This window comes from Mus caroli, chromosome 2 (assembly GCF_900094665.2).
Source record: "Mus caroli chromosome 2, CAROLI_EIJ_v1.1, whole genome shotgun sequence".
NCBI classification, from domain to species: Eukaryota; Metazoa; Chordata; class Mammalia; order Rodentia; family Muridae; genus Mus; species Mus caroli.
This window is the reverse complement of record NC_034571.1, coordinates 99,610,120-99,636,734: the sequence shown is the minus strand read 5'-3', so window position 1 is coordinate 99,636,734 and position 26,615 is coordinate 99,610,120. Positions and strand designations below refer to the sequence as shown.

At 38.2% G+C, this 26,615-nt stretch overlaps 1 protein-coding gene across 1 annotated transcript in view; it reads right to left on the bottom strand.

The window, feature by feature from the left end:
* Dcdc1 (doublecortin domain containing 1) overlaps positions 1 to 26,615 on the bottom strand; it is a 361,410-nt gene that overhangs the window by 233,466 nt on the left and 101,329 nt on the right. The window contains 1 exon segment of the mRNA XM_029468240.1: positions 6,269 to 6,335. Coding sequence (XP_029324100.1) covers positions 6,269 to 6,335 — 67 coding nt within the window.

Genomic DNA, 26,615 nt, shown 5'->3' with positions numbered 1-26,615 from the left:
TAAAAAAAAAAAAAAAAAAACTCGGAATGTGTGGTTAGGGAAGTGGGGGGGAGGGTATGGGGGGACTTTTGGGATAGCATTGGAAATGTAATTGAGGAAAAGATGTAATAAAAAATATTTTTAAAAAAAGGAATGTATATGTCTTCCCTTTTCTCTGCATCTTCATCAATATTTGTTTTTATTTGCTTGCTTCTTTTCATGTTTTTAATTGAAGTAACAGTATATCACTTTCTCCCCTCCCTTTTCTCTTTCACTGTTTCTCAACTAACCTCTTCTAAATTTCTCCCATGCCCCCTCTAACTCGAAAGTTAACAAGTTGTCACTTTTTTCTTTGACTATTATTGTTACATATGTGTGCACAAATGCGTGTGTTTATGTGTGTATGCGCGTGTGTGAGTGCACGTGTGTGTACATACATCAGCAATGGACAGTTCTTATTGGAAGGGAGTTCTGTGCCAATTCCTATTAACTATTTACAAGTAGGCCCCCATGTCTAACTACAGGAACTTGGATAGAAGTTTAATAACCAGAGGCACATAAGCCATGGGAGGGGTCTTGGGAGAGTGGTGAGAGGAGCTGCCACAGAGGGGAAGAGAAAAAAATAATATAAAAAATAAGAAGACATGAAAAGAAAGAAAACAACAGGAGTAAACAGGGAAAAACAATAAAGGAAGAAAAATGAAGATAATATTGTTCTTAAACTATAAGGTCCAATGGGTGGCTCCTCTGAGAAGCCTTCCTTCTAATATTAATGCTTTGCACTACTCACAGCACAGTTAGCTGTATAAGCTGTGACCTTTAATAAACTCTGTTATCCACTGCACGTTGGCACTTTTGCCTCATCTTGTTTGTGATATTTTATACTACAGGAGAATTACCCTCAGTGATAGATGATAGCAGCTGACATAGAGCCAAACACCAGTCCAGGTAGCCTGCTCTTCCAGTTAATTGATGAAATCAAAGTTCAAAAAGCAAAGGCCCTAAACAAGGACTCTCTGGAAAGTACAGTAACTGTCTGAAGTAATTCCTGAGATCACATGACTTGGGAAGACAGAAGTTTACATGGCATTTAATGTTTGTATCATATAATGAATCTTTCTGTCAAAACCCGTTCTCTTCAGTTTGATGTTCTTCACCACATGGTAGAGCAAGCCACCAGCACAAAACCAGAAGAGAAAGAAGGAAGGAAGACTCCCAGACTTTGATTTAGGGGCATTTTATGCATGACCGGTTTTACTGTCACAACTCATACCCTTTAACTGATAAGGGATTCTATGTGACATCAGAAATCAACCAACCATACAATTGCTGATGTCATTTACTCTCTAAAGAGCTATTGGTTAAACTCTTAAATTTTTCATTGGGGATAAAGTCTTTGTCCTTTCAAAATGTTTCTCTATTACCTTTTTTTTTTTTTTACAGCTTTCATTGGATTATTTGTCACTATTTCATTGGATTATTTGTCACTATTTCATTGGATTATTTGTTGCTATTTGTGAGCCACAATGGCATGGATTATTAGTTGTTTTCTTAACTCAAAACTGAAATTTTTTATGTCTGAGCAAAGATTAAATTGCATCCTAAGCAAGGAGAAAATTAGTCAAGAACCCTGCCAATGACATTTTGATAATAATTCCATTTAGTTCTCATCAAACTTTGTTACTTTACATATTTATATGACCTTTATCTTCAAAGTGCTATGTTTTATTCTTAGTTATTATGATAACATGTTGCCCTTAAATACAACTACACACATGAACTAACTCACATTAAACTCGGGAAAATGGTACAATATTATTGAATTATTTTCCATAATATGATCTTTTTTCAAATCAAAGATGTTGCTAAAAAGAGAAAAGTGTTCTTAAAAAAAATCTTTATCATAAATCTTTTTCTTCCTTTGCAAATCCTTTTTTCTCTCTACAAAAGCAATCTGAATGGGGGTAAAAGAAGACAAAACTTGACCTTCTGTGATCCCGGCATTAATGGGTCTGTTCATAATTCAATCTATGTGTGTGAGAGAGCATCCATGTGGAAACATAGAAGCCTGAGAGACATAAAACCTTTCCCTTTAAACATTATCTGACCCTATCGGGCCCATTCACAAAAGAAGGCTTACGCATGCATATGCTGAAAAAGCACAGCATCGCATTGTGCAGGAGAAAACCCACTCGTTCCCTCTTCTATGGCAATGAAGTACGGAAGGGACACTTGCACACAATTTGGGAGTGTAGCAAATGAACAGAAGGTACCAAACAAAAAATTAAATATTCTGGTGAGGAAACAAGCAAAACTTCTGAAATAAGGCAAGTGTGTGCATGGCTATACATATGTATGTCAGATGTTTGAACACTTCTCTATGATACATGCATGTAATTCTTGAATTCAATTAAGTTCTCAAAATGGCTTAAAGTCTGAACAAAATATTAACCTCTTTATAGTTTTTAATAAATCTTACATATTGAAATTGTCTACATCAGTGCTACACATTGCTAAATATTGTCTGCCTACTACTAGGAACCAGTCTGAAGAACTCCTGATTCTGCAGTGGCTACAGCTATTGGGCTGACTTTGCTGAGATTTTAAATCCACCCATGTTACTAAGAGCTCCTGAGCACTTTGTACAGAACCATCATTCGAAACCATCACATAGAATAGTTGTCTCTATTCTTGAAATATGGTCTTCAGAAAAATGTAGGATGGTCTCAAATCAAAGACAGTCTGTTAACTCAAATTTCTAGGCAGATGTGGTGGCTCAAACCTGTAATCTCAGTACTTGGGAGGCTGAGGCAGAAGGATTGATATGAGCTTAAGGCCTCTATGAACTACTTAGCAAATTCAAAGCCAGTCTGGAAATATAGTATGAGAAACAAAGGAGGGTCACTAATGGGATGATCAAGAAAGGAAAGACAGCAGCCAACAAGCATTGGGTCCTGGGGATGTATATAGTGGGAATCTGCAATTCATCATTTGAATTCCTCATGTATACCATGCAACACCTTCCCTCCACCAACATACATACATATATACATACATACATACATACACACACACACACACACACACACACACACACACACACACACACACACATACAAATGAAAGACAATAATCCAGAAAAGGAGCACAGAGGTTTTGGTGAATACATTTTAACCTTCCTAAATCTCTTCATTGTTTTGTCTACAAATCTATTGCTTTCCTAAGTTAAAAGGGGGAATTAATACAATCTTGAATCAATAAAGAAGACCAGAAAAATTACAGGAACTGAAAGAAAGCTAAGTATCTCTGACTTGGTAGCTGAGCTACTGTATAACCCACAGGGGAATCTGACATGTGTGGCACTTCTCTCAGCATTGCAGTGACTACTACATCTTCATTTTCCTGTAACTTGGGAAGATCTACCTTGCTTTCAATTAGAGGTCCCTATATGGTGGCTTTCCAACCTGGCATCCCCATCTACTGATATGGGAAGAGACCACTGAAAATGGAGGTATTTTAAAAGTCTTCTCAACTCACCTGTTTGCAGATAGGTTGATGGCAATGATGTTGATGGGAACTAGATCCTGAGGCTGATGCAGTGCTGTTCTTTGCAGAGCTCTAATAGGAGTATAGCTCACTAAGGGACCTAATCGCCATTCTCAGAACACTCTAGCCAAGTAGGCACCAATGGCCAGATATACTAGGTTATGTCCATACCCAGGTTCAATGGCTAACTATGTCTCAAACCCACACTAATAAACCTTCCTTTTGACTTCACAATGGTTTGGCTGCTTCTGCCCAGTTTTGCTGTTCATGCCTATTTAGTCCAGAGTTGCTATCTACTTTTCAGACAACCTCCAATAACACACTTTTAAACTGACAATAATGAATTGCAAGCTTACAAAAAACAAAAAATTAACTTTAACATATCATTGTATCAAAATAGCTTTGTGATCTATGCATAATTACTGAATAAAAGGTCATTTTAAAAGAAGAGCCCAGACAGTAAAACAGGAACTAAACTTGAGATTTTATGATGTTATCAGGGTTTTGAGACAGGTATAGAATCTCATGTTTACATGCATAAACTGTGGGGCTGGGGTTGCAGCTTGGTGGTACAGAACTTGCCTAGCATTCACAAAATCCTGGATTCCAGCCACAGCAATATCAGAATAAAGAAAGGGGAACTGAGCTGAGTAATCATGGAAATAAGCTCCTCTAAATTTTCTTGCTTCCCTTTTCCATTATGACTTCACTTCAGTTCATTCACTATGAATTGCAGCTAAAACCTGAATTCACTTTTGCTAACCTGAACACTGCAATTTACATATCTAAACCAATTGAATAATTTTACAAGCAATAATTTAGTAATTATCCATGTGTTTGATTTTTGAAACAAAAAAACCACCCATATTTTTGATTTGTGCCTGGTAAATTAAATATGTAACTAATTAAAATTTTATAAAAGAACATGGAAGCATTAGTGTTAAATAAATACAAAACTGCTAATAAGAATGCTAGTATGTATGTGTGAAGATATCACAATGAACCCACTACTTTTGTAATTAACAGTTAAACTAATAAAATAAATATTAAACATTAATATTATCATACTTCCGAGAAAAGATAAGTGTTAAATTTCCATTAGACTTTATATATTTAAAATGATGATCATTTTCCTTGACCACTAATTTTCAGTTCCAATGCAATTACAATTTTACCTAAAATAACAAAGGGAAGACCATGCATGCAGGACAACCTGAGTTTGGATCCACAGTGAAGCCAGTTCTGAGAGTGTGTTTCAGCACTGCTTCCGAAAGGTGAGAGAGGGAGGAAAGGATGTCACACACCCCCACCCAGAAGCTTGTAGGCTGGCTGATGTATGCAGCAGTGACCCCAGAGACTATGTCTCAAATGAAGTAGAAGATGAGGACACGTATACAAGGTAATTCCTCTACCCTCCACACACCTGTCACGGACACGTGTACCCTTCCCACACTCACACCTACAATCAATCACACACACACACACACACACACACACATCCAAGGATTAGAAATATACATCAAAGCTAAAACAATGAAACCAAAAAGCAATGTTGTTGTTTTACATTGAAAATCTCTCTAACTGTGACTAAACATATGTATAGGGATATATTTTTTTAAAATTTACAACTAGCAACCTAATCATTTACCTTATAACTGTTCAGAGGAAGAAGCCAAAACTGTAACTGAAATCTATATAGTTGTTACTCATTGCATTGTGGGAAATGGTCACATATAATTTCTGCAAAATAGTCCCTACTGATTATTCTAATCTATGCTTACAATATCATCTTTCATACTGAGCATATATGTCCCAAAAGTAACACATTTTCACCTAAGTGTTGAATTCATGCAGAAAATTTTGTATATCTTATTGATCATCTATTATGAAAGATAAAGTTAGAAAAAATGTGTCAGTCATTAAGATAAAAATAAAATACTAAAACCTTAAACTTTAGATAGATGACGTTGACCATCATTTAAATTGGTCAAACTTATATAGCAAGTTTTTTTTAAATGTATACATTTCTTCTTTGAGTTAGCTATAGATTTATTTTTCACAGTGGTACACAGACACTAGCAAATCCATGCCCACTCCTCAGGAAGATTAAATGCTTTTGCATTCCAGGAAGCGACATGAAAATCATTTTCCTCCTTTGTCTGGCACCAATTTTGTGTTATTATTTCATTTATGGAATCCGCTGTCAACTTCCCAGCATGGGCTTTGGAGGGGAGGTCTGATTTAATAGGTCTTCATTACAATATTGCCGGCAGAATCCGATGACTAGCTCTCTCAGGGTTGACATTTGTAAACTACAGCTTTCTCATGATAGAAGATAACTGGGTTAGCATCGCTAAAACCCAGAACAAGAATTGTATCCGTAGATGTTAGTTGATACAAACAAGATTCCGAGTTACCAAAGATCTAACGGCCCTCTTACACTTCCTGGTACTGCAATGTTTAAAAACTGATTTTCAAGTAATAACTTGTACATTTTAATGGAAAAACATTCATGATTTCTCAGAAAGTCGTGGCCTGATTTGTTCTTTCTGGCATGATTTTTCAGGGTGCACATATCAATAAAATAATTACCAGTTTTGGAAAGCTTTTTATTTTTTCTTGTTCTCAGCTTTTCAGAATTAACAAGAGTTGACCTACTATAATACCCAAGGTAAATTTTCTGTTAATTTTGAAGTTATGGTACATTATGGTTTTGATGATGTTAGCAAAATAAGTCCCTTACATTTTCTTGTAACATGTGGCATTCCTCTTGTGTCACGGAAAGAATGGCCTTTTCTGGGACTTTGCTTCTTTTTCATTCACGATCAAGCTCAACTAAATAAATATAAACAGTAGACATGAATCTCTGACAACAGCAACATCGAACAAAATTGACAAAAGATAATTTTTGTTAATTTTGAAGTACTTTTGTGAAAACAAGCTTCCTGGAGAGGATGTAGAAAGAAGATTTTGGGTTTTTTAGAGGTTAAAACTCTTAACCATACTGAACTTTTAACTTTCTTTAAAATATACAGCTTGGGAAATCTAATGCTGAGAGAATTTCCTAAGTTGCACACATTGGACATGGATTAAGACGGTTTATAATACTTTAAAATGAATTTGCAATTTAACGACTTTGAAAATTAGGTTGGGCTCTTCTATCAGAAACTTTCATTGTAAGAAAGAGAATAAGGTGACTACCACTATGTTGGGCTAAGAAGTCAAGGAGTACATCAAAAGTATTTATTCATACACTCCACTGGGCTAAAATGATTTCCAATATTTTGTAATGCTGGATACAGAAGATTGTATCTCAACACAGTGCAGTAGTGACCTCCAAGTGGCTGCATTTACACAGTCTCCTCAAGCTTTTTTTTTCATACTATTTCCAGTCTCTGATTCATAAAGATATGGATTTCATATCCTTATGGAAATAAAATACTACTTTCATAATTGTAAGAAATTAACTCACACAGTTACACTCCTTCACCAGAGTAACACCATTAGAAACAAACAGAGCTGGAGTCTGAGAAAGAGCTTTCTCAACTGGAATATTTAACAACTTCGTCCTTTGAGACAGGGCCTCACTTTGTAGCCCAGGCTGGGCAGGAACTCATGGAGATCCCCCTGCCTCTGCCTCCTGAGTATTGGAATTAATGGTATGTGCTACCATAACTGGATGCTTTCTTTCTTTCTAACCCCACCCCCGGTCGTAAATTTGAACAACTCTTATATGACAGATCTAGACTGATAATGAAGAATGGCTTTTATAGGTTTGCATGTGTGTGTTCATGATGCTATTAGGAATACATTTTCTCAAGTGTGTGCCTAAGAAATCATATTTGGCAACATGAATAGCTAATTCCCTCTGCCTAAAGATCTATACTTCCTATGTTAAAGATAAGTGTAAAATAAAGATAAAACATATCTTCTTCATGTTTTAGCCATTGAGATATACTTAAGAATGTTCAAGCTGTGAATACTTTGTCCACTGACATGAGACACAACTGAACCCCACGGACATCTGAGTGGGCAAACAGGAGTGGTCCAGAGGTCTTCTGGATAGCCAATGCTTGCCTAAATAAAAAGCTGATAAGTGTTTCTATAAAGAACTTGTCAACAGTTTAGGTTTCGTGGAAAGGAAAGAGAGTTCTCTTTATCAGTCCCTTATAGTATAAAATAGACAATATATAAACAAATGAGCTATGTTTTGATAAGACTTTTTAAGTCTTATCAAGGTAGTAGGCCGAATTTTGCAAGGAAATAGTGGTTCACCAAGCCTAACCATGGCCTAGACTGAGAATCACTGATTAAACAGATGATTTTTAATTACCACAGTAGACTATTTTTAGAATTATTCTCTCTAATGAATATTTGTCCCTGTAATAATATACTACAGAAGTATAACTCTATAAAAATGTAAATATCGTGTCTTTGTACAGAGTAAGTCTGATCTTAAGTCTCACTGATCCTCTATCAGCAGCTTTCCCATCTCAAGAAATGAGGAGAATGGAAGACAGAAACTGGAGAGCATTCCTCAGCCTTATCCTTTTCTCCTATGTTTTTGTTTTTGTTTTTGTTTCAGAGCTGGGAAAAGAACCAAAAGCCTTTCACATGCAGGACAGAACTCGCCCACTCAGTTATACCATCAGCCTTTGGTTTGAGGAGACAGAGTTGTGGCTTGTGCTCCAGGTGGCTCTTAAACTTGTAATCCTTCTCCCTCTATCTCCCAAATTATGGGATTAGATGCATGTATCCTCATGTCCATCACGTTTATCTATTCTTTAAAATATTGATTTCAAGGTGAAAAAGAAAGAAAGGGAAGGAGGGAGGGAGAGAGAGGGAGAGAGGGAGGGAGGGAGGGAGGGAGGGAGGGAGGGAGAATCTTCAGAGCAGCCTGTTTCAAGGGAAGTAGAACAAAACAAAACCATGCATGAAGTCCCTTGATGCCGTGCAGAGAAGTGTGCCTCTAATGTGGTTTCCCAGGGCTGTGACATTTGGAACAGCATGAAAGTAACTTTTCAAAAGGTGAGAACTCTTTCCTTCTGACAGCACTATAGTCGTGGGGGAAACCACCCCAATTTCAATATCTGACTTTAAATAATCACTTAAAAAATAATATTGTGATGTCAGAATGTGTTAGATAAAACGTAAGAATGAGCATTTGGCGTATTTACTGGAAACAGAGTGGCCATTCCAACAGAGGTGTGTTTCAGCTTAACCATTGAGAGAAAATCACTTAAAGGGTCAAGTGAGGAGATAAAATTTCACCTGAGATATTAATAATATGACATGCTAACAGAATCTTTCCCTCAAAACCTAAGAGGTGACAATTACAGTGGGTTCCTTCTCTCCAGTCACTTTTGATCAGATATCCAATTTCTTCATTAAGACAAACAATCAGCAACAATTTTTAAAAAAATATAGATGCCACCAATGTGCTGCCTCATCTCAGATATGTAAAATAATTTGTTAATTAAGTTGAAATATCTGTACCTTTTTTTTTTTCTATTAAAGAAGACAGGAACAAACAATTCTAAAATTTATGTGTCAGCCAAATAGAATTAGAGGGAAGCTGTCATTTTGTTCTAAACTTATATTGCTCCCTTTAAATATGAGAACAATTTCTCACATATTCAATATGAAGGGGCAAGGCAGCATTTCTCCAAGGTTTGTTGCAAAAATCTGAGATAACACATAACATCCGTACACAGGCAAAGCTGGACTCACTCTGTACTAGTGGAAACTAGGAAGGAAGCATCATGAGACTGGCCAAGAACAGATGTAGAAGAGGAAGAAAGGTGAATAGAAATGCTTTAAAGAAAAAATCTGCTTAGATACATGGACAAAGAAGACAGGATAAATTAATGGAAACCATTACAGGGTTAATGTTTTTCTTTCGTTTTTTTTTTTTCTCCAAAATATTCATGTCTTTTTTTTATTGGATATTTTATTTATCTACATTACAACTGTTATCCCCTTCCCTGTTTCTCCTCTGGAACTCCCTATCACACCCCTTCCCCTGCTTCTATGAGGGTGCTCACCCACCCACCCACTCCCACCTCCACACCTTAGCATTGCCCTACACTGGGGCATAGAGCCTTCACAGGACCAAGGGCCTCTCCTCACATTGATGTCTGACAAGGTCACACTCTGACACATGCAACTGGAGCCATGGCTCCCTCCATGTGTACTCTTTGGTTAGTGGTAGTTTTCTAGGGGTCCCTGGCTGGTTGTTATTATTGTTCTTCCTATTGGGTAGCAACCACCTTCAGCTCCATCAGTCCTTTCTGTAACTCCTCCATTGTTGACCAAATGCTCAGTCCAATGCTTGGCTGAGAGCATCCTCCTCTGTATTTGTCAGGCACTGGCAGAGCCTCTCAGGAGGCACCTATATCAGGCTCCTGTCAGCAAGCACTTCTTAGCATCCACAATAGTGTCTGAGTTTGGTGACTGTATATGGGATGGATACTCAGGTGGGACAGTCTCTGGATGCCCTTTCCTTCAGTCTCTGCTCCACACTTTGTCTCCGAATTTCCTCCTCTGAGTATTTTGTTCCCCCTTCTAAGAAGGACTGAAGCATCCACACTTTGGTCTTCCTTCTTCTTGAAGTTTATTTGGTCTGTGAATTGTATATTGGGTATTCTGAGCTTTTGGGCTAATATCCACTTATCAGTGAGTGCACACCATGTGTTTTCTTTTGTGACTGGGTTACCTCATTCAGGATGATATTTTCTAGTTCCATCCATTTGCCTAAGAATTTCATGAATTCATTGTTTTTAATAACTGAGTAGTACTCCATTGTGTAAATGTACCACATTTCTATATTTGTTCTTCTGTTCAAGGATATCTGAGTTCTTTCCAGCTTCTGGTTATTATAAATAAGGCTGCTATAAACACAATGGAGCATGTGTCCTTGTTATATGTTGGAGCATCTTTTGGGTATATGACCAGGACTTATACAGCTGGGTCCTCAAGTAGTACTATGTCCAATTTTCTGAGGAACCACCAGACTGATTTCCATAGTGGTTGAACCAGCTTACAGTCCAACCAGCAATGGAGGAGTGTTCCTTTTTATCCACATCCTCGACAACATCTGCTGTCACCTGTGTTTTTTATCTTAGCCATTCTGATTGGTATTGGAATCTCAGGGTCATTTTGATTTGCATTTCCCTGATGACTAAGAGTGTTGAACTTTAAGTGCTTCTCAGCCATTCAAGTTTCCCCAGTTGAAATCTCTGTTTAGCTTTGTTCTCCATTTTTAAATAGGATTATTTGGTTCTTGGGAGTCTAACTTCTTGAGTTCTTTGTATATATTGGATATTACCCCTCTATAACATGAAGGACTTGTAAAGATCTTTTCTGTTGGTTGCCATTTTGTCCTGTTGACAGTATCCTTTGCCTTACAGAAGCTTTGCAATTTTATGAGGTTTCATTTGTCAATTCTTGATCTTAGAGCATAAGCCATTGGTGTTCTGTTCAGGAAAATTTTCCATATGCTCGTGTGTTTTAGGCTCTTCCTCACTTTCTTTTCTATTAGTTTCAATGTATAGGGTTTTATGTGGAGGTCCTTGATCTACTTGGACTTGAGCCTTGTACATGGAGATAAAAATGAATCAATTTGCATTCTTCTACATGCTGACCTCCAGTTGAACCAGCACCATTTGTTGAACGTGCTGTCTTTTGTCCACTGGTTGGTTTTAGCTCTTTTGTCAAAGATCAAATGACCATAGGTGTGTGGGTTCGTTTCTGGGTCTTCAATTCTGGTTCATTGATCTACCTGCCTTTCTCTGTACCAATACCATGCAGTGTTTTGTTTTGTTTTGTTTTGTTTTGTTTTGTTTTGTTTTGTTTTGTTTTGTTTTGTTTTTATCACAATCGCTCTGTTGTACAGCTTAAGGTCAGGGATGCTGATTCCCCCAGAAGTTCTTTTATTGTTGAGAATAGTTTTTGCTATCCTGGTAATTTTGATGGTGATTACATTGAATCTATAGATTTCTTTTGGCAAGATGGTCAGTTTTACTATATTAATCCTGCCTATCCATGATCATGGGAGATCTTTCCATATTCTAAGATCTTTGATGTCTTTCTTCAGAGACTTGAATTTCTTGTCATACAGATCTTTAACTTGCTTGGTTAGAGTCACACCAAGGTATTTATATTATTTGTGACTATAGTGAAGGGTGTCATTTTCCTAATTTCTTTCTCAGCCTGTTTATCCTTTGAGTAGAGGAAGGCTACTGTTTTGTTGTTGTTGTTGTTGTTGTTGTTGTTGTTAATGTTATATCCAGCCACTTTGCTGAAGTTGTTTATCAGGTTTATAATTTCTCTGGTAGAATTTTTGAGGTCACTTAAGTATATTATCATATCATTTGTAAATAGTGATATTTTGACTTCTTCCTTCCCAATTTGTATCCCTTTAACCTCATTTAGTTGTCTAATTGCTCTAGCTAGGACTTCAAGTACTTGAATAGGCAGGGAGAAAGTGGGCAGCCTTGTCTAGTTCCTAATTTTAGTGGGATTGCTTCAGGTTTCTCTCCATTTACTTTGATGTTGATTGCTTTTACTATGCTTAGGTATGGGCCTTGAATTCCTGACCATTCAAAGTCTTTTTCATGAAGGGGTGTTGAATTCTGTCAAATGCTTTCTCAGCATCTAATGAAATGATCATGAGGTTTTTTTTAATTTGAGTTTGTTTATACAGTGGATTACTTTGATGAATTTCAGTGTATTAAACCATCCCTGCATCTCTGGGATGAAGCCTACTTGATCATGATGGATGATTGTTTTGATATGTTCTTGGATTCGGTTTGTAAGAATTTTATTGAGTATTTTTGCATCGATACTCATAAGGGAAATTGGTCTGAAGTTCTCTTTCTTTGTTGGGTCTTTGTGTGGTTTAGGTATGAGCATAATTGTGGCACCATAGAAAGAATTGTATAGTGTTCCTTCTGATTCTGGTTTGTGGAATAGTGTGAAGAGAATTGGTATTAGGTCTTCTTTGAAGGTTTGATAGAATTCTGCACTAAACCATCTGGTCCTGAGCTTTTTTTTTGGTTGGAAGACTTTTAAGAGCTGCTTCTATTTCTTTAGGAGTTGTAAGACTGTTTAGATGGTATTACCTAGTATTTGTCTAGAAAATTGTCCATTTCATCTGGATTTTCCAGCTTTCGTAAGTATATGCTTTTGTAGTAGGATTTGATGATTTTTTGGATTTCCTTGGTTTCTGTTGTTATATCTCTCTTTTCATTTCTGATTTTGTTAATTTGGATACTGTCTCTGCGCAAGGACTTATCTTGGTAGAATAGTGCTTGTTTAGCTTGCATTTGTCCCTTGATGTAATCCCCAGCAATGTAAGAGAATAGAATAAAAAGAAGAAAAGCATTCCACAGAAATACACTTAAGGCCATAGAACCCAGCAAAATGCTTTCTACTATCATTGGCTTTTTGGGGTATATTTTATTTAAAATGTTAACACTAAGGCTTCAGTTATCCTTCTGTTCCTAAATGCCTAAAAGTTATAGTTTAGTGAGACAGAATTTGATATGAAACATGGGATCTATAATTGAAAGCACCGTTTGAGAGATGTTTAAAATTTCTGCAAGCTCATGAATCTCTCCTGTAGACACCCTGAAAGGGAAAGCAGGCTCATGACCTCCTCAACAAGTGTAGACTCAACAGAGGTGATCTTGTCTCATACACAACATTAATAGATGACTGCCTTTCTGTTGTATGCTTCTTAACTATTCTGATGTATGTTTTTTAAAATCATGAAAATCCTTCCTGTAAAAATTGTAACATGATAGACAAATGTATTTTACAGAAGAGAGTCTTTCTAGAGTTAAATTATAAATGTTGTTAGAAAAAGCATAGTAATTCGAACACCCTGATATGTTCTGTCTACCTAATTCATGCTGACATTCCAGATAAGTTATAGCCAAAGGGAGAAAGCCTGTTAGTCCAACCAAACTCTCATGGCTCTGAACTATGGCTTTCCACATGGTTTTTGTATTTCACAAGAGTAACCAATGAACAATGTTGGGGTATACAATATGTGTTGTGTAGACCATTCTTAATGAATCAGCATACCCCTGTAAGAGTACTGAATTCATCTAAATTTTCATCGGTAAATATTGATCTACTGCTATATTATTTGATTTATAGTTTACATGTGGATCAATATAAGCAATACAGTTTACCATAAACAATAAGATAATCACCCTTCATATATATTGACAAGCTTCCCAAATGGTCTGTTAATATACAAAAGACTGGGACAAATTACTTATTTATATATACAAAACATGGCTATAAAGGACAGCTGCAGGTATTTTTTTGAAAAGTGCATTTTAATAAGGTCCCATTCAGTTATAGAACAAATGGGGAAGAAATGGTTTGCACTACAGAGTTTAGCACAGGAGCCCTCTTCTTTTCTAACCACAAAATCAATCATTTGTCCAGACTGTGGGAGTCAGAGTTAGTTACTGAAAAGACTCCGTATATAAACAAGTCAATAACTCATTGTGTGTTATTGTCGAGCTGAAGAAGTCAGCTTTCAAAAAGCTGGCCCTGCTTCTCCCAGAATGAATGTCACTGTATTCAGGGGCTGGGGGAGCCTTTGTTTCTAGCCATTGCTGGCTGCCATTTATGTATGGGAACAGGAGGTAGCTGCAGGAAGACACTATTCCTTAACTTGATGTTCAAGTCAAACTCCCAGTTTTGTTAGCCTAAATCATTTGCTTCTGAAAATAGTCAATAAGATGGATAAAGTGGCCACATAAAAATATTTGCCAAAAGAAATAAGATACAAATGAATCCACTACATCCATCTTAAGTTGGATTGGCATAATACTTTAGAATTCCTACTTATCAACAGAGATAAATATGACATTCAGGCAACAGCTTGAAGAGTTCAAATGTACAAAATCAAACTGATGAAAAGGTCAGCATGTCAAAGGAATTCTATCTGTTCTTGCTGTAAATAGAAAGGTTGGTTTTTGAGGCAATCAAATAGAGCTTTTAAACTCTCTCTCTCTCTCTCTCTCTCTCTCTCTCTCTCTCTCTCTCATGTGTGTGTGTGTGTGTATCTATATGTGAAAGATAAAGTGTATTTAGTAGGTATCACATTTTGGAGAGAGTAATAAAACTCCTTTAAGAAGTGTGTTGACACTTTCGATAAAGAAATCCCAATGATTTGTGACTTAAGATTAAAAGTCCTTTATAGTTCAAAATGCACTAAATTCAAAATATATAAATATTGTTTGAATAGATAGCATTTATTCAAAACAGGTAAGATACTATGAAGACACAGGGACAGGCTTCCAGGTTTATAATTAACTTGAGTAAATGACAAATACAAGCATATCTATTTAATAAATGACCCTTATATTATAAATGTCTGATATCTTTGGGCAAACCCTTTTGACAGGCCAAATTTCTTTTCAAAAGATTTGTCTTCGTTTATTTTGTGTGTGGTGTTAGTGGGGGAGTGACATGACTTGCACATGGAGGTCAGAAGACAATTTGCAGGAGTTGGTTCTTTTCTCTTTTTTGTTGAATATTTTTATTAGATATTTTCCTCATTCACATTTCAAATACTATCCTGAAAGTCCCCTATGCCCTCCTCCCCCTGCTCCCCAACCCACCCACTCCTGCTTCCTGGCCCTGGCATTCCCCTGTACTGAGACATATGATCTTTGCAAGACCAAGTGCCTCTCCTATTCTGCCGCTTGAGTCCTGGGGATTGAACTCAAGCTGTCAGGCTTGGCAGGAAGTGCCATAATCCACTGAGCCATATCTAGAGCTCACTCCTTGCTTTTAACTTGGTAAAATTGTAGCCATAAGCAAGGAGGGAATACAGGAAAGTAACCCATCTCATCAGTCTCACCCACATACATAACTTAGAAAATCACATCAGATACCATCTGTCTTTACCATGCCACAGAATGTGACAGACCTTTCCCAGATAGACAGGTTAGGATCAGAGCACAGGGTGGCTAATAGGACAATGAAGAAAACCCCAATAATCAAAAATATGTGGTATAAGATAGATAAGATAGGTAATCATGCATATATATATATATGTATATATATGTATATATATGTATATATATAATATATATGTGTAAACTCTCTCTCTCTCTCATGTGTGTGTGTGTGTGTATACACACACACACACTTACATATAAGACTAATAACAGCTATGATCAGAATGTTTTGATATGGAAAGCCATCAGTATGACATAGTAGCTTCCTAGGAAAAGAGAAGAAAATGAAAGAGGCATCGTTCTTAATTAATAACGAACGCATTTAATATTTGTATGATGAATGTATTCCTAAGTGATGTTGATAACTTGGCTAGACATAGCTGTGGGTGGAAGAAATCTTGATGTGACTGAGTGTAAGCCACGGTGAGGCCATCAGAGAGTCAGACAGCTCAGTCAGCGTTGGACATGATTACAAGATGCTCCACGGAGGCTAAAACACCCATGTGAACCTATTTCTCAGTTCAGATAGATGTAATAGGGAGAGTTACATGCCAAGTGCCTGGTACTATGATGAGACAAACAAACAAACAAACCATTGGAGGACTCCATTCTTAGCTCTGGTTCTTAGCCCCACAGTGTCTCAATACCACACTCTGAAGCCCTCTAAGCTTAGCTCATTCCAGTTTGAGGACTCTAGGTCTTGACCTAACCCCACCTTTTACAGCATAGTCCCAAAACGTCTTCTTGTGGAGAAAAACTTAAGTATCACTTCTCATCCTAGGAAAGGAGAGAAATCGAATTCAAAACTGGTTGTGCCACAAACTCATTCAGAGAACCTGGGTGATCCTGGGAGCCAGGCCTCCCTCTCTATCCTTCTGGATTTTTAATAAAAACCTACTTTTATACAATGTGGCTTCTAGAGAATAGCTTGTCTCAAGAGGGAATTCATATATCAAACATCACAATATTTGATAACCAGCTGACAAACACTAATTTCAAATCAGCAACATTTAAAGTTACAGTTTATATAAAAGTATACAAAAGACAATTCTCTATGGTACTTCACTCTTAGCTGACTTGACAATTGAAAAATTTCAATTTCTTTCTAAAACCCCTCCTCCATTTTTGTAAGCAACCGCGAGTTCTAGCCTTACCAAATTCTGTGAGGGATTTAGCACGGACTTGGCCCTGACTCTGTAGCCAGGTTCTACCTTTTCATCTGCACATTCTATCATGATTAGGAATGCTATGTGTCCTTTCTATTAACAATAACTGCTCTTGAGTGTGTATAGGACTGGGGGAGTCAGAGATAGGTAGATATAATGTCTACAGGCAAGTTACTGTTACCATCCATCAGTCAAGATGACACCGGATGAATGACTAAGCTAAACACTGGAAACTCCTATCCCTAGACAAAGTTACGTATAGGTTGGATCTTCTAAGAAGCTGTTCAATGAGACAGAGACTCTGTCTGGGAGGAGCACTGAGGAGAGTGAAGAAGCAAAACTCCCAACCTTGTCCTCTCTGACCACCGCACTTACATTCAGGAGTACACTCACTCTACTCCAGAAACCATGCACACATGTATATGTGCATGTGTATACTCAAACACACACACAATTTAAATGTGGAAAAAATACAAAACAAGTTTAGTATCACTACTAATGAAACAACTAGAGCTATGGAAACAACATTATAAGTTCTCTCATGCAGCTTTCTAAAATACTGACGAGGATTAGAAAATTTAAGGACTAGTGTGACCTCAAGTGAAACTTAAATATGAGAGCTTGGCTGAGGGGAAAGGATCAGGGGATATGAAGCCCTAGAGAACTAGAACCCTATATCCACAAACCCCATTTCTGGGAATTTTTCTGCATGAATTAACTCCAGATAACTGCATGGATGAAAAATATTGTTTCAAAAGTAAAAAGCCTGGTAATATGTCAGAGTTAAGGAATAAGCTCATCATGGAATAGAATTGAAGACCCAGAAGTGAACCCACACACCTATGGTCACTTTGACAAGGGAGCTAAAACCATCCAGTGGAAACAAGACAGCATTTTCAACAAATGGTGCTGGCACAACTGGCGGTTATCATGTAGAAGAATGTGAATTGATCCATTCCTATCTCCTTGTATGAAGGTCAAATCTAAGTGGATCAAGGAACTCCACATAAAACCAGAGACAGTGAAACTTATAGAGGAGAAAGTGGAGAAAAGCCTCAAAAATATGGGCACAGGGGGAAAATTCCTGAATAGAACAGCAATGGCTGGTGCTGTAAGATCGAGAATTGACAAATGGGGTCCTCATAAAATTGCAAAGCTTCTGTAAGGCAAAAGACACTGTCAATAAGACAAAAGGACCACCAACAGATTGGCAAAGGATCTTTACCTATTCTAAATCAGATAGGGGACTAATATCCAATATATATATAAAGAACTCAAGAAGGTGGACTCCAGAAAATCAAATAACCCCATTAAAAAATGGGGCTCAGAGCTAAACAAAGAATTCTCACCCGAGGAATACCGAATGGCTAAGAAGCACCTGAAAAGATGTTCAGCATCCTTAATCATCAGGGAAATGCAAATCAAAACAACCCTGAGATTCCACCTCACACCAGTCAGAATGGCTAAGATCAAAACTTCAGGTGACAGCAGATGCTGGCAAGAATGTGGGGAAAGAGGAACACTCCTCCATTGTTAGTGGGATTGCAAGCTTGTACAGACACTCTGAAAATCAGTCTGGCAGTTCCTCAGAAAACTGGACATAGTACTACCAAAGGATCCTGCAATACCTCTCCTGGGTATATATCCAGATGATGTTCCAACCGGTAAGAAGGACACATGTTCCACTATGTTCATAGCAGCCTTATTTATAATAGCCAGAAGCTGGAAAGAACCCAGATGCCCCTCAACAGAGGAATGGATACAGAAAATGTGGTACATTTACACAATGGAGTACTACTCAGCTATTAAAAAGAATGAATTTATGAAATTCCTAGGCAAATGGATAGACCTGGAGGGCATCATCCTGAGTGAGGTANCCCAGTCACANAAGAACTCACATGATATGTACTCACTGATAAGTGGATATTAGCCCAAAAACTTAGGATACCCAAGATATAAGATACAATTTGTAAAACACATGAAACTCAAGAAGAATGAAGACCAAAGTGTGGACACTTTGCCCCTTCTTAGAATTGGGAACAAAACACCCATGGGGAGTTACAGAGACAAAGTTTGGAGCTGAGACAAAAGGATGGACCATCTAGAGACTGCCATATTCGGGGATCCATCCCATAATCAGCCTCCAAACGCTGACATCATTGCATACGCCAGCAAGATTTTGCTGAAAGGACCCTGATATAGCTGTCTCTTGTGAGGCTATTCTTGGGCCTACAAACACAGAAGTGGATGTTCACAGTCAGCTATTGGATGGAACACAGGGCCCCCATTGGAGGAGCTAGAGAAAGTACACAAGGAGCTAAAGGGATCTGCAACCCTATAGGAGGAACAAGAATATGAACTAACCAGTACCCCCCGGAGTTCGTGTCTCTTGCTGCATATGTAGCAGAAGATGGCCTAGTCGGCCATCAGTGGAAAGAGAGGCCCATTGGTGTTGCAAACTTTATATGCCCCAGTACAGGGGTGGGGGGAGAGGGTGGGACTTTTGGGATAGCATTGGAAATGTAAATGAAGAAAATAATTTAAAAAAAGAAATCAGCTCATCACCTAAGATAATGTTATGCATTATTCAGTAATACATTTAATTCCATTTAAGAGAAAATAGATAATATAGCAAGTGAGAAAACATGATACCAAAAGATAAATAAGACCTTAAACATATATCAATAATAATGATGTTTTATGGCAAAATATTAATAATACTACTCAATGGGGCAAGTTTAGATGTAACATTGTCCTCTTTCGCCTGGTTCACCTTAGCTATGTCTATATTGAATGTTCTACTGTATCTGTTCACCTTTCTATGCACACATAAAATGTTCTTGAGTTACCTCTTTTTTTCCTTTCTTTCCATGTGTTTAGCCAGCTACCTACTTCGTTATCCCCCATTTCCTCACAATTGCTCTAATATCATTTCTTCCTTACTAACTTCATCTCATCTTTTAAAAGTGTGTTCTAATGGTTTTGGATGTTGTTCAGTGCTAGACTGTTTCCCTAGCATGTGTGAGGCCATGGGTTTGATTCATAGCGTCGCAAAAAAATAAATAAATAAATAAATAAAGCTTTTAAGACACTAAACTATAGTTCAAAGGAAAACCCAATGTTTACCAGAGGAAAAGAAATGCCATTACATTTGTTTTTCCAGTGATTCGTGGCGTATTAAATTTTTATTGAAAATAAAAGAAAGTAGTGTCAACCAATATACCACACCAGGTTTTTAGTTTCTTATTTTAAAAACCACATTTACCTGTATCTACTGCTTCTTAAAAGAGGACTGAGAGGAGAATAAAGAGCAGCTGGGCATGAGGGCGGGACTCTGCTGTCACACTGCTCTGACAGTCAGGATACATTGTGTCACTCGGCCAGTTGTGCAAATGATGCTTGCAGAGCTCAAGGAAGTTGCTCGGGAACAAAGGCACAGCAAATTGAAGAGCCAGGATTCAGATCCAGGCATGTCTGACTCCAGCACCCATGACTCTTAATTATGTGCTGGCTATATCAGAAAATATAATAAATACAGTGGGGGAGGAAGGAGCCGGGTAGTTACAGACATATTTGCAACTTGTGAAAGCCAAGATTTTAATACTATAATTCTATTACAATAAACTTATTTTTATGGAATTAATTAGAAAATAAAGGTATTTAGAACCGCTTGCCTAGGAGAAACGAGATAGAAATCTACTGGCTGTCAGAAGTCACTGCGAGTTATTAGAGTTATTTTTTTCAAATCTCCATTTTGTTTCTGAGATGAACAAGAGCAACTGATGTCACTGGTTTTTTTAATCCAGAAAAGATTTATTAATGTGTTTTAATATAATAAATACAGATATCAATAAGTACTCCAGGGACTGGTAATTTAGTAACTAATATCTTTTCTTTGCATATAACTAGGAATGTAAGTGTATATAAAAATATGAATTTTATGTTAACAGAAAATATGTATTGCCTTATTATTTGACAGGCTGCTGACTTTGAATAGTAGTATTTTCAAATGGCCCTTTAAAATGACTTAAATAATTAGAACTACCTAGCAGCGCATTCTTATGAGCCAAAGCATACAAGTACATAAGACAAGAGAAAAGTTTAGGTTTAATAACCCATCACAGACCACAGTAACTATTGTTTATAGCATTGCTGTATATTTCAAAGTTGCTAAGAGAGGTCTGCAAATGTTCTTGCCACTAACCAGGGATAATTATGTACATAATACAAATGCCCATCTGTTTCAGGTCAACATTCCATATGATCTGGTACACATATACACATCAATATTACATTTGACTCCACAAATAGACATAGTTATCACTTCCCCATCACTGGCATGGGTAACGTTTTGGCTAGGCAAATGAGGACCTGAAATTTGGTCCCCACACCCACCTCTATGAACAGCAGGACATGGTGGGTTGGGACAGAAACAGGCAGGTCCCTGGGGCTCCCTGGCCAGACTGTTAAATAGAAATGGTGAGCTCCCGATTCAGTGAGAGACTGTGTCTCCATAAAAGAAGGCACACACAGTGGAGACAGACACTTGTAGTGTGTGCACACAGGCTAGTGCACCTGGACATGTGCTCATGCCTGCACTCTCATGTGGAGACATGTAAACTAACAACATAACCATGAATGTTAAAAGTTCACATCTGCAGTTTTCATAGTTTTTAGTTTGATGCCTAGAGCTCTAAGTCCCTTTGTCTCTAAAGTACAAACTAGACCTCATACCAGGAGAGAGGTGGGAGAGGAACACACACACACATGCATGCACACATGCACACACACATGCACACACACACGCACACACACACATGCACACACATACATAGACACAGGTACACACACGCATATGCACACACACACATGCACACACACATAGACACAGGTACACACATGCACACACAGACGCATGCACACACACATGCACACACACATAGACACAGGTACACACATGCATACACACACATGCACATGCACACACACACACACATGCACACACACACATAGACACAGGTACACACATGCACACACACACACACACACACTGTTATTTCATGCTTCACCTCCTCTGCACTCAGTCCTGCAGGGAGCTTGGAGCACAGCCACTTTTCCAAAGAGAACAGTTCTGATAGGAGGCTTGAGCGCCCCACATACTGCTCCTCCTTGTGAGGTTCCCATGTGGTCTACTACCTGGACTAGGACACGCTTGAGCAGGACATAACTAAGCTGGGATAGCAAGTGACCTCGAACAGTACTTTTGGGGAGAAAAACTTCATTTCTCTAATAAAGTCCTCTCTTACCCTTCTTCCGGTTGCCTTTTGTGAGACACTTTGCCATCTTCTTTGCATTGACAGAGCCAACTATTCAATACTTTAACCTATTGGCCCATTTGCTTATTGGAGCTATTTATTCTATTTATTACCTCTCTTTGTACTGTGCCTATAAAGTCCGTTCTGTTCTTACATCCTGTGTGTGTGTGTGTGTGTGTGTGTGTGTGTGTGTTCATATGCATGTGGGTGCATGAGTGCATGGTGCACGCATATAGAGGCCAAGGATAGACTCTGGGTGTCTTCCTCTTGTCTTTTTGATCTTTAACCTAGCTGACCTGCTTGGGACTCCACTTGTCTCTGCCTCTCAAGGGCTGTGCTTACAGGTTGCTAACCATGCCAGCCCACATTTTATGCAGTTACAGGACTTTGAATATGGATCTTCACCTTTGCATGAGACACGCTTTATCTATTAAGCCACCTCTGCAGCTCTAATGGTTGAAGTTACTGGTTTGTTTTCTACTCCATTGGGTCCTGATTGACAGATAACAGTCATGGACCACCCAGACACCATGGCTGTGGACTTGACCATGGCAAGTCATGTAACTGCTCAGCTGTGGACGTGCCACTTTACCCAGGAATGACCCATCTTCAGAACCCTTCTTGGGGACGAGAGGGATGGCTCCATGGTTTAGTTAGGAGTACTTGTTCTTGCATGGGACCTAAGATCAGTTTTCAATTCCCATGGAAGGCAGCATGCAACAGCCTGTAACTCCATCTCCATAAGATGCAATATCCCCACTAAGCACCTGCATTTGTGAGCACAAACCCACGTGAGATAAGGACAACAATGAAGAAGGAAGCTCTTGTCCCTCCTGAAGCTGAAACAGAAGCCAGAGTTTTCCAGGTCAAGGAGATAACACTGAAAGCCACGCACACATAGGGAAGACCCGCAAGTCTGGTGGACCACAGCACTGTGACTTTAGAAGCAGTCCAAACCCTTAAGAAAATGCCCAAGAAAGAAAAGCCTGGCCACTGTGCCATCATCACGGTTCTCGTGGACACTGGATTAACTGTGAAGGCAGATGACAAAACATTTGTATTCAGTGTGCACACCAAGGCTAACAAGCACCAGACCAAACAGCCTGTGGAGACATTAATGTCCTGCTCCCCTGGGCCCCTAAAGAGAAGGATTGTCATACTCTGCTGCTGGAAAACATGGTGACCACGGTAAGCTATAGAAAGAGGAGCTTATTCTGAGTTTATGGTTCTAGAGGGACAGAAGCCCATTTCCAATCACAACAGAGATCATGGCAGCAGCTGAGAGCTCACATCTCAATCAACAAACTAAAACCAGGGAAAGCCAACTATGACTCTTTTGAAACCTCAAAACTCATAACCAGTGACAATCTTCCTCCAACAAGTATGTCTTCAAACAGCCACCTCAAATAAGCCACCAACTTGGGACCAAATATTAAAATACTAGAAACTTATGAAAGAAGGGGGTGAAGGAAGGAGGGAGGGAGGGAGGGAGAGAAAGAGAAAGGAGGGAGAGAAGTCTCAAACCACTGTACTAAAGGAGGGAAGATAGCAGACATCTTTTGTCTTTCACTTGGCCTCAGTTAGGATGCTTTGGATTCTGCCAACAAAGTTCTGGTCATCTGAACTAAGTCCAATAAATAATAATTTTTATCCATCAAAAGGATCCTTCCCTGAGCTTCAACTGAAAGCCAGGTGATTTGTGCCCTTTCTAATGCATCCAAATGTGATTATCACATGGGAACACAGCTATGAAAAATCTATATATTCTCTCATAATGGATCAGACATTTAAACTTTGAACAAACAAAACATAGCTGCCTTTTAGTTTTAGCCAACTTTTTTCTATGTAATTCATAGTTCTGACCATGCCCCTGTCCACTCAAGCCTGGGACACAAGTCCAAGCATGTTATTTGTCATGGCATCATTGTCTAGCTTTTGCTTCTTTAACTGCTTTGTCTCTCACCTTCTTTGACATCCCTCATTCTCCCTACACCACAGTCACCAAAGCACACATTGAAGTTGTGAATCTCAACATATATCCTTCATCCACTCACACAGAAAACATGTAGATTTTGCACACACACACACACACACACACACACACACACACACACACAAGTAAATAAAATTGAGGGGAAAAAGTGGGAACTTAAGTGAAGAGAAAACTCTGCAATTTTTAACAAAATTCAACTATGATAATTGAAAGCAGTGTCTGTAATCCAATTCTACTGATTAGAGGAATGGCATTCCTTTGGGAAAATAATATTTCACTTAACTGAAGTTCAAAGCTAATGTTGCATCAAATCAATTATAAGTACTTATTTGTAAAACTAGAGTTTCTGATTGCACTGAACAAGAGATCAGTTGCATTTGGTCCATGGCCTTCACAAGCTCTGTGTAGAACACATCTGGTAGAAGTGAGGCCTGGTCTCACAACATATCAATTGGGCTTGTTCAAACAGTTAAGTCTTCACCTTATTCTTCTCTTAAGATTTTGCTTAAAGGACCCAGATATAGCTGTCTCTTGTGAGACTATGCTGGGGCCTAGCAAACACAGAAGTGGATGCTAACAGTCAGCTAGTGGATGGATCACAGGGCCCCCAATGGAGGAGCTGGAGAAAGTACCCAAGGAGCTGAAGGGATCTGCAACCCTATAGGTGGAACAACAATATGAACTAACCAGTACCCCGGAGCTCTTGTCTCTAGCTACATATGTATCAAAAGATGGCCTAATAGGCCATCACTTGAAAGAGAGGCCCACTGGACTTGCAAACTTTATATGCCCCAATACAGGGGAATGCCAGGGCCAAAAAGTGGGAGTGGGTGGGTAGGGGAGGGGGGGGTATGGGGGACTTTTGGTATAGCATTGGAAATGTAAATGAGCTAAATACCTAATAAAAATGGAAAAAAAAGAAATGAATAAGTCTGTATTTCTGGCCATGACTCCTATCTATTTCTGCCCTCTGAGCTACTCCTTCTTCTCACTTGTATCTGAGCTGTTGTCTACACAGATGGCACAACCATTTGCAAGACTTTCAAGTCAAGATAATAAGTACTATAACTAAACTACCTTAGGACAAAATGGAACAATAACTGGTAACAGTAAAACAACCGTGCCCACATTCCCAGCTGTCTTCTAAAATATGTTTGTCAACTAAGACAATTCAATAATATTTTAAGGGACAAATTATTTAGTAAGAAGAAATGATACTGGGCCAGTGAGATGGCTCATCAAGTAAAAGTGCTTTCAGTCAAGCCTGGCTACTTGATTTCAAAACCCTGAACTCATGTATAGATAGGTCATGTATAGACAACTGACCCCACAGAGTTGTCTCTGGCTGCCACACATGCTCTCTCTCTCTCTCTCTCTCTCTCTCTCTCTCTCTCTCTCTCTCTCTCTCTCTCTCTCTCTCTCTCTCTCTCTCTCTCTCTCTAACTCTCCCTCTCATCTATCTTTCTTTCTATCTATCTCTATCTCTCCATCTATCTATATCTCTATATCCTCTCTCACAGAGAGATAGAGGGAAGGAGGAAGACATGCATGCACACACATAGAAGTAACAAGAGGAAGCATTATATACTTTGATTGCTACAACTTACAATCACTGAAACGTGGAACCAACTCAGACATCTTTCGGTGCATCAAAGGACACAAAGCATGGTAGACATGTGTCATGGAATACTGTGTAGTACAAAGAGAAGAAAATCCTGATGTATTTCAAACATGGCTAAACCTCCACATAAAATAAGACATTCATAATTTGACAAACACAGTGATTACCTATCTAGAACAATCAATGAAGACAAAAAGCATTGTGATTTCAATGCTTTAGGCAAGAGCAGATGTGAGTGTTTAATGAGTAGATTTTCACTTTGAGGAGATTTTTTAAAATAGCTTAGATGCCAAGTGATGATGATTTCAAAACAAAAATGAAACTTAATGCCACAGAACTTAGAGACAGATAAACCGGGTCTGGGCAAGTAGTTCAGTGACACAGGGTGTACTTAGTATGTGTGAGAGTTCTGACTTTAGTCACTAGTGCCAAAACAGAGGAATAAAAAGAGAATTTCTATATAGAAAATTTAACATTACACTATCATAAGATTAACAATAGCATATTCTGTGAAACACTAAATGTAAGCATATAATATTTATACATTATTTAAAATGTACAATATGATGCTTTGAAGTATGTGCACATTATGGGATGGCCAAATCACACTATTACTTCATATACTTATTTTTTTTTCTAATGAGAACACTTAAAAGTCTACCTACACACTATAGTGCACTGTTGACTATGATCACCCACTGGGTAACAAGTCTCTTGAACTAGCTTTGCCTGTCTTGATGAAGTTTTGTCTTTTCATTAAATTAGAGTCTAACCCTCAGGTATTAACATTCTATTCTTTGTGATTCCAGTTTAACTGTAAGCACTCATTTCAACTTTCTATAATCCCTCTAGAAAGAGCACAGAATTCAGATGCAGACAATTCAACCGGAGAGAATATGAAACACTGAAAACTTCCATTATGAATATTTTTTTCTAATGTCTGAAGTGACACATTTTACTATTCAAAAATGTATACCAAGTGAAACAACATTAATAACCCTAATTTGT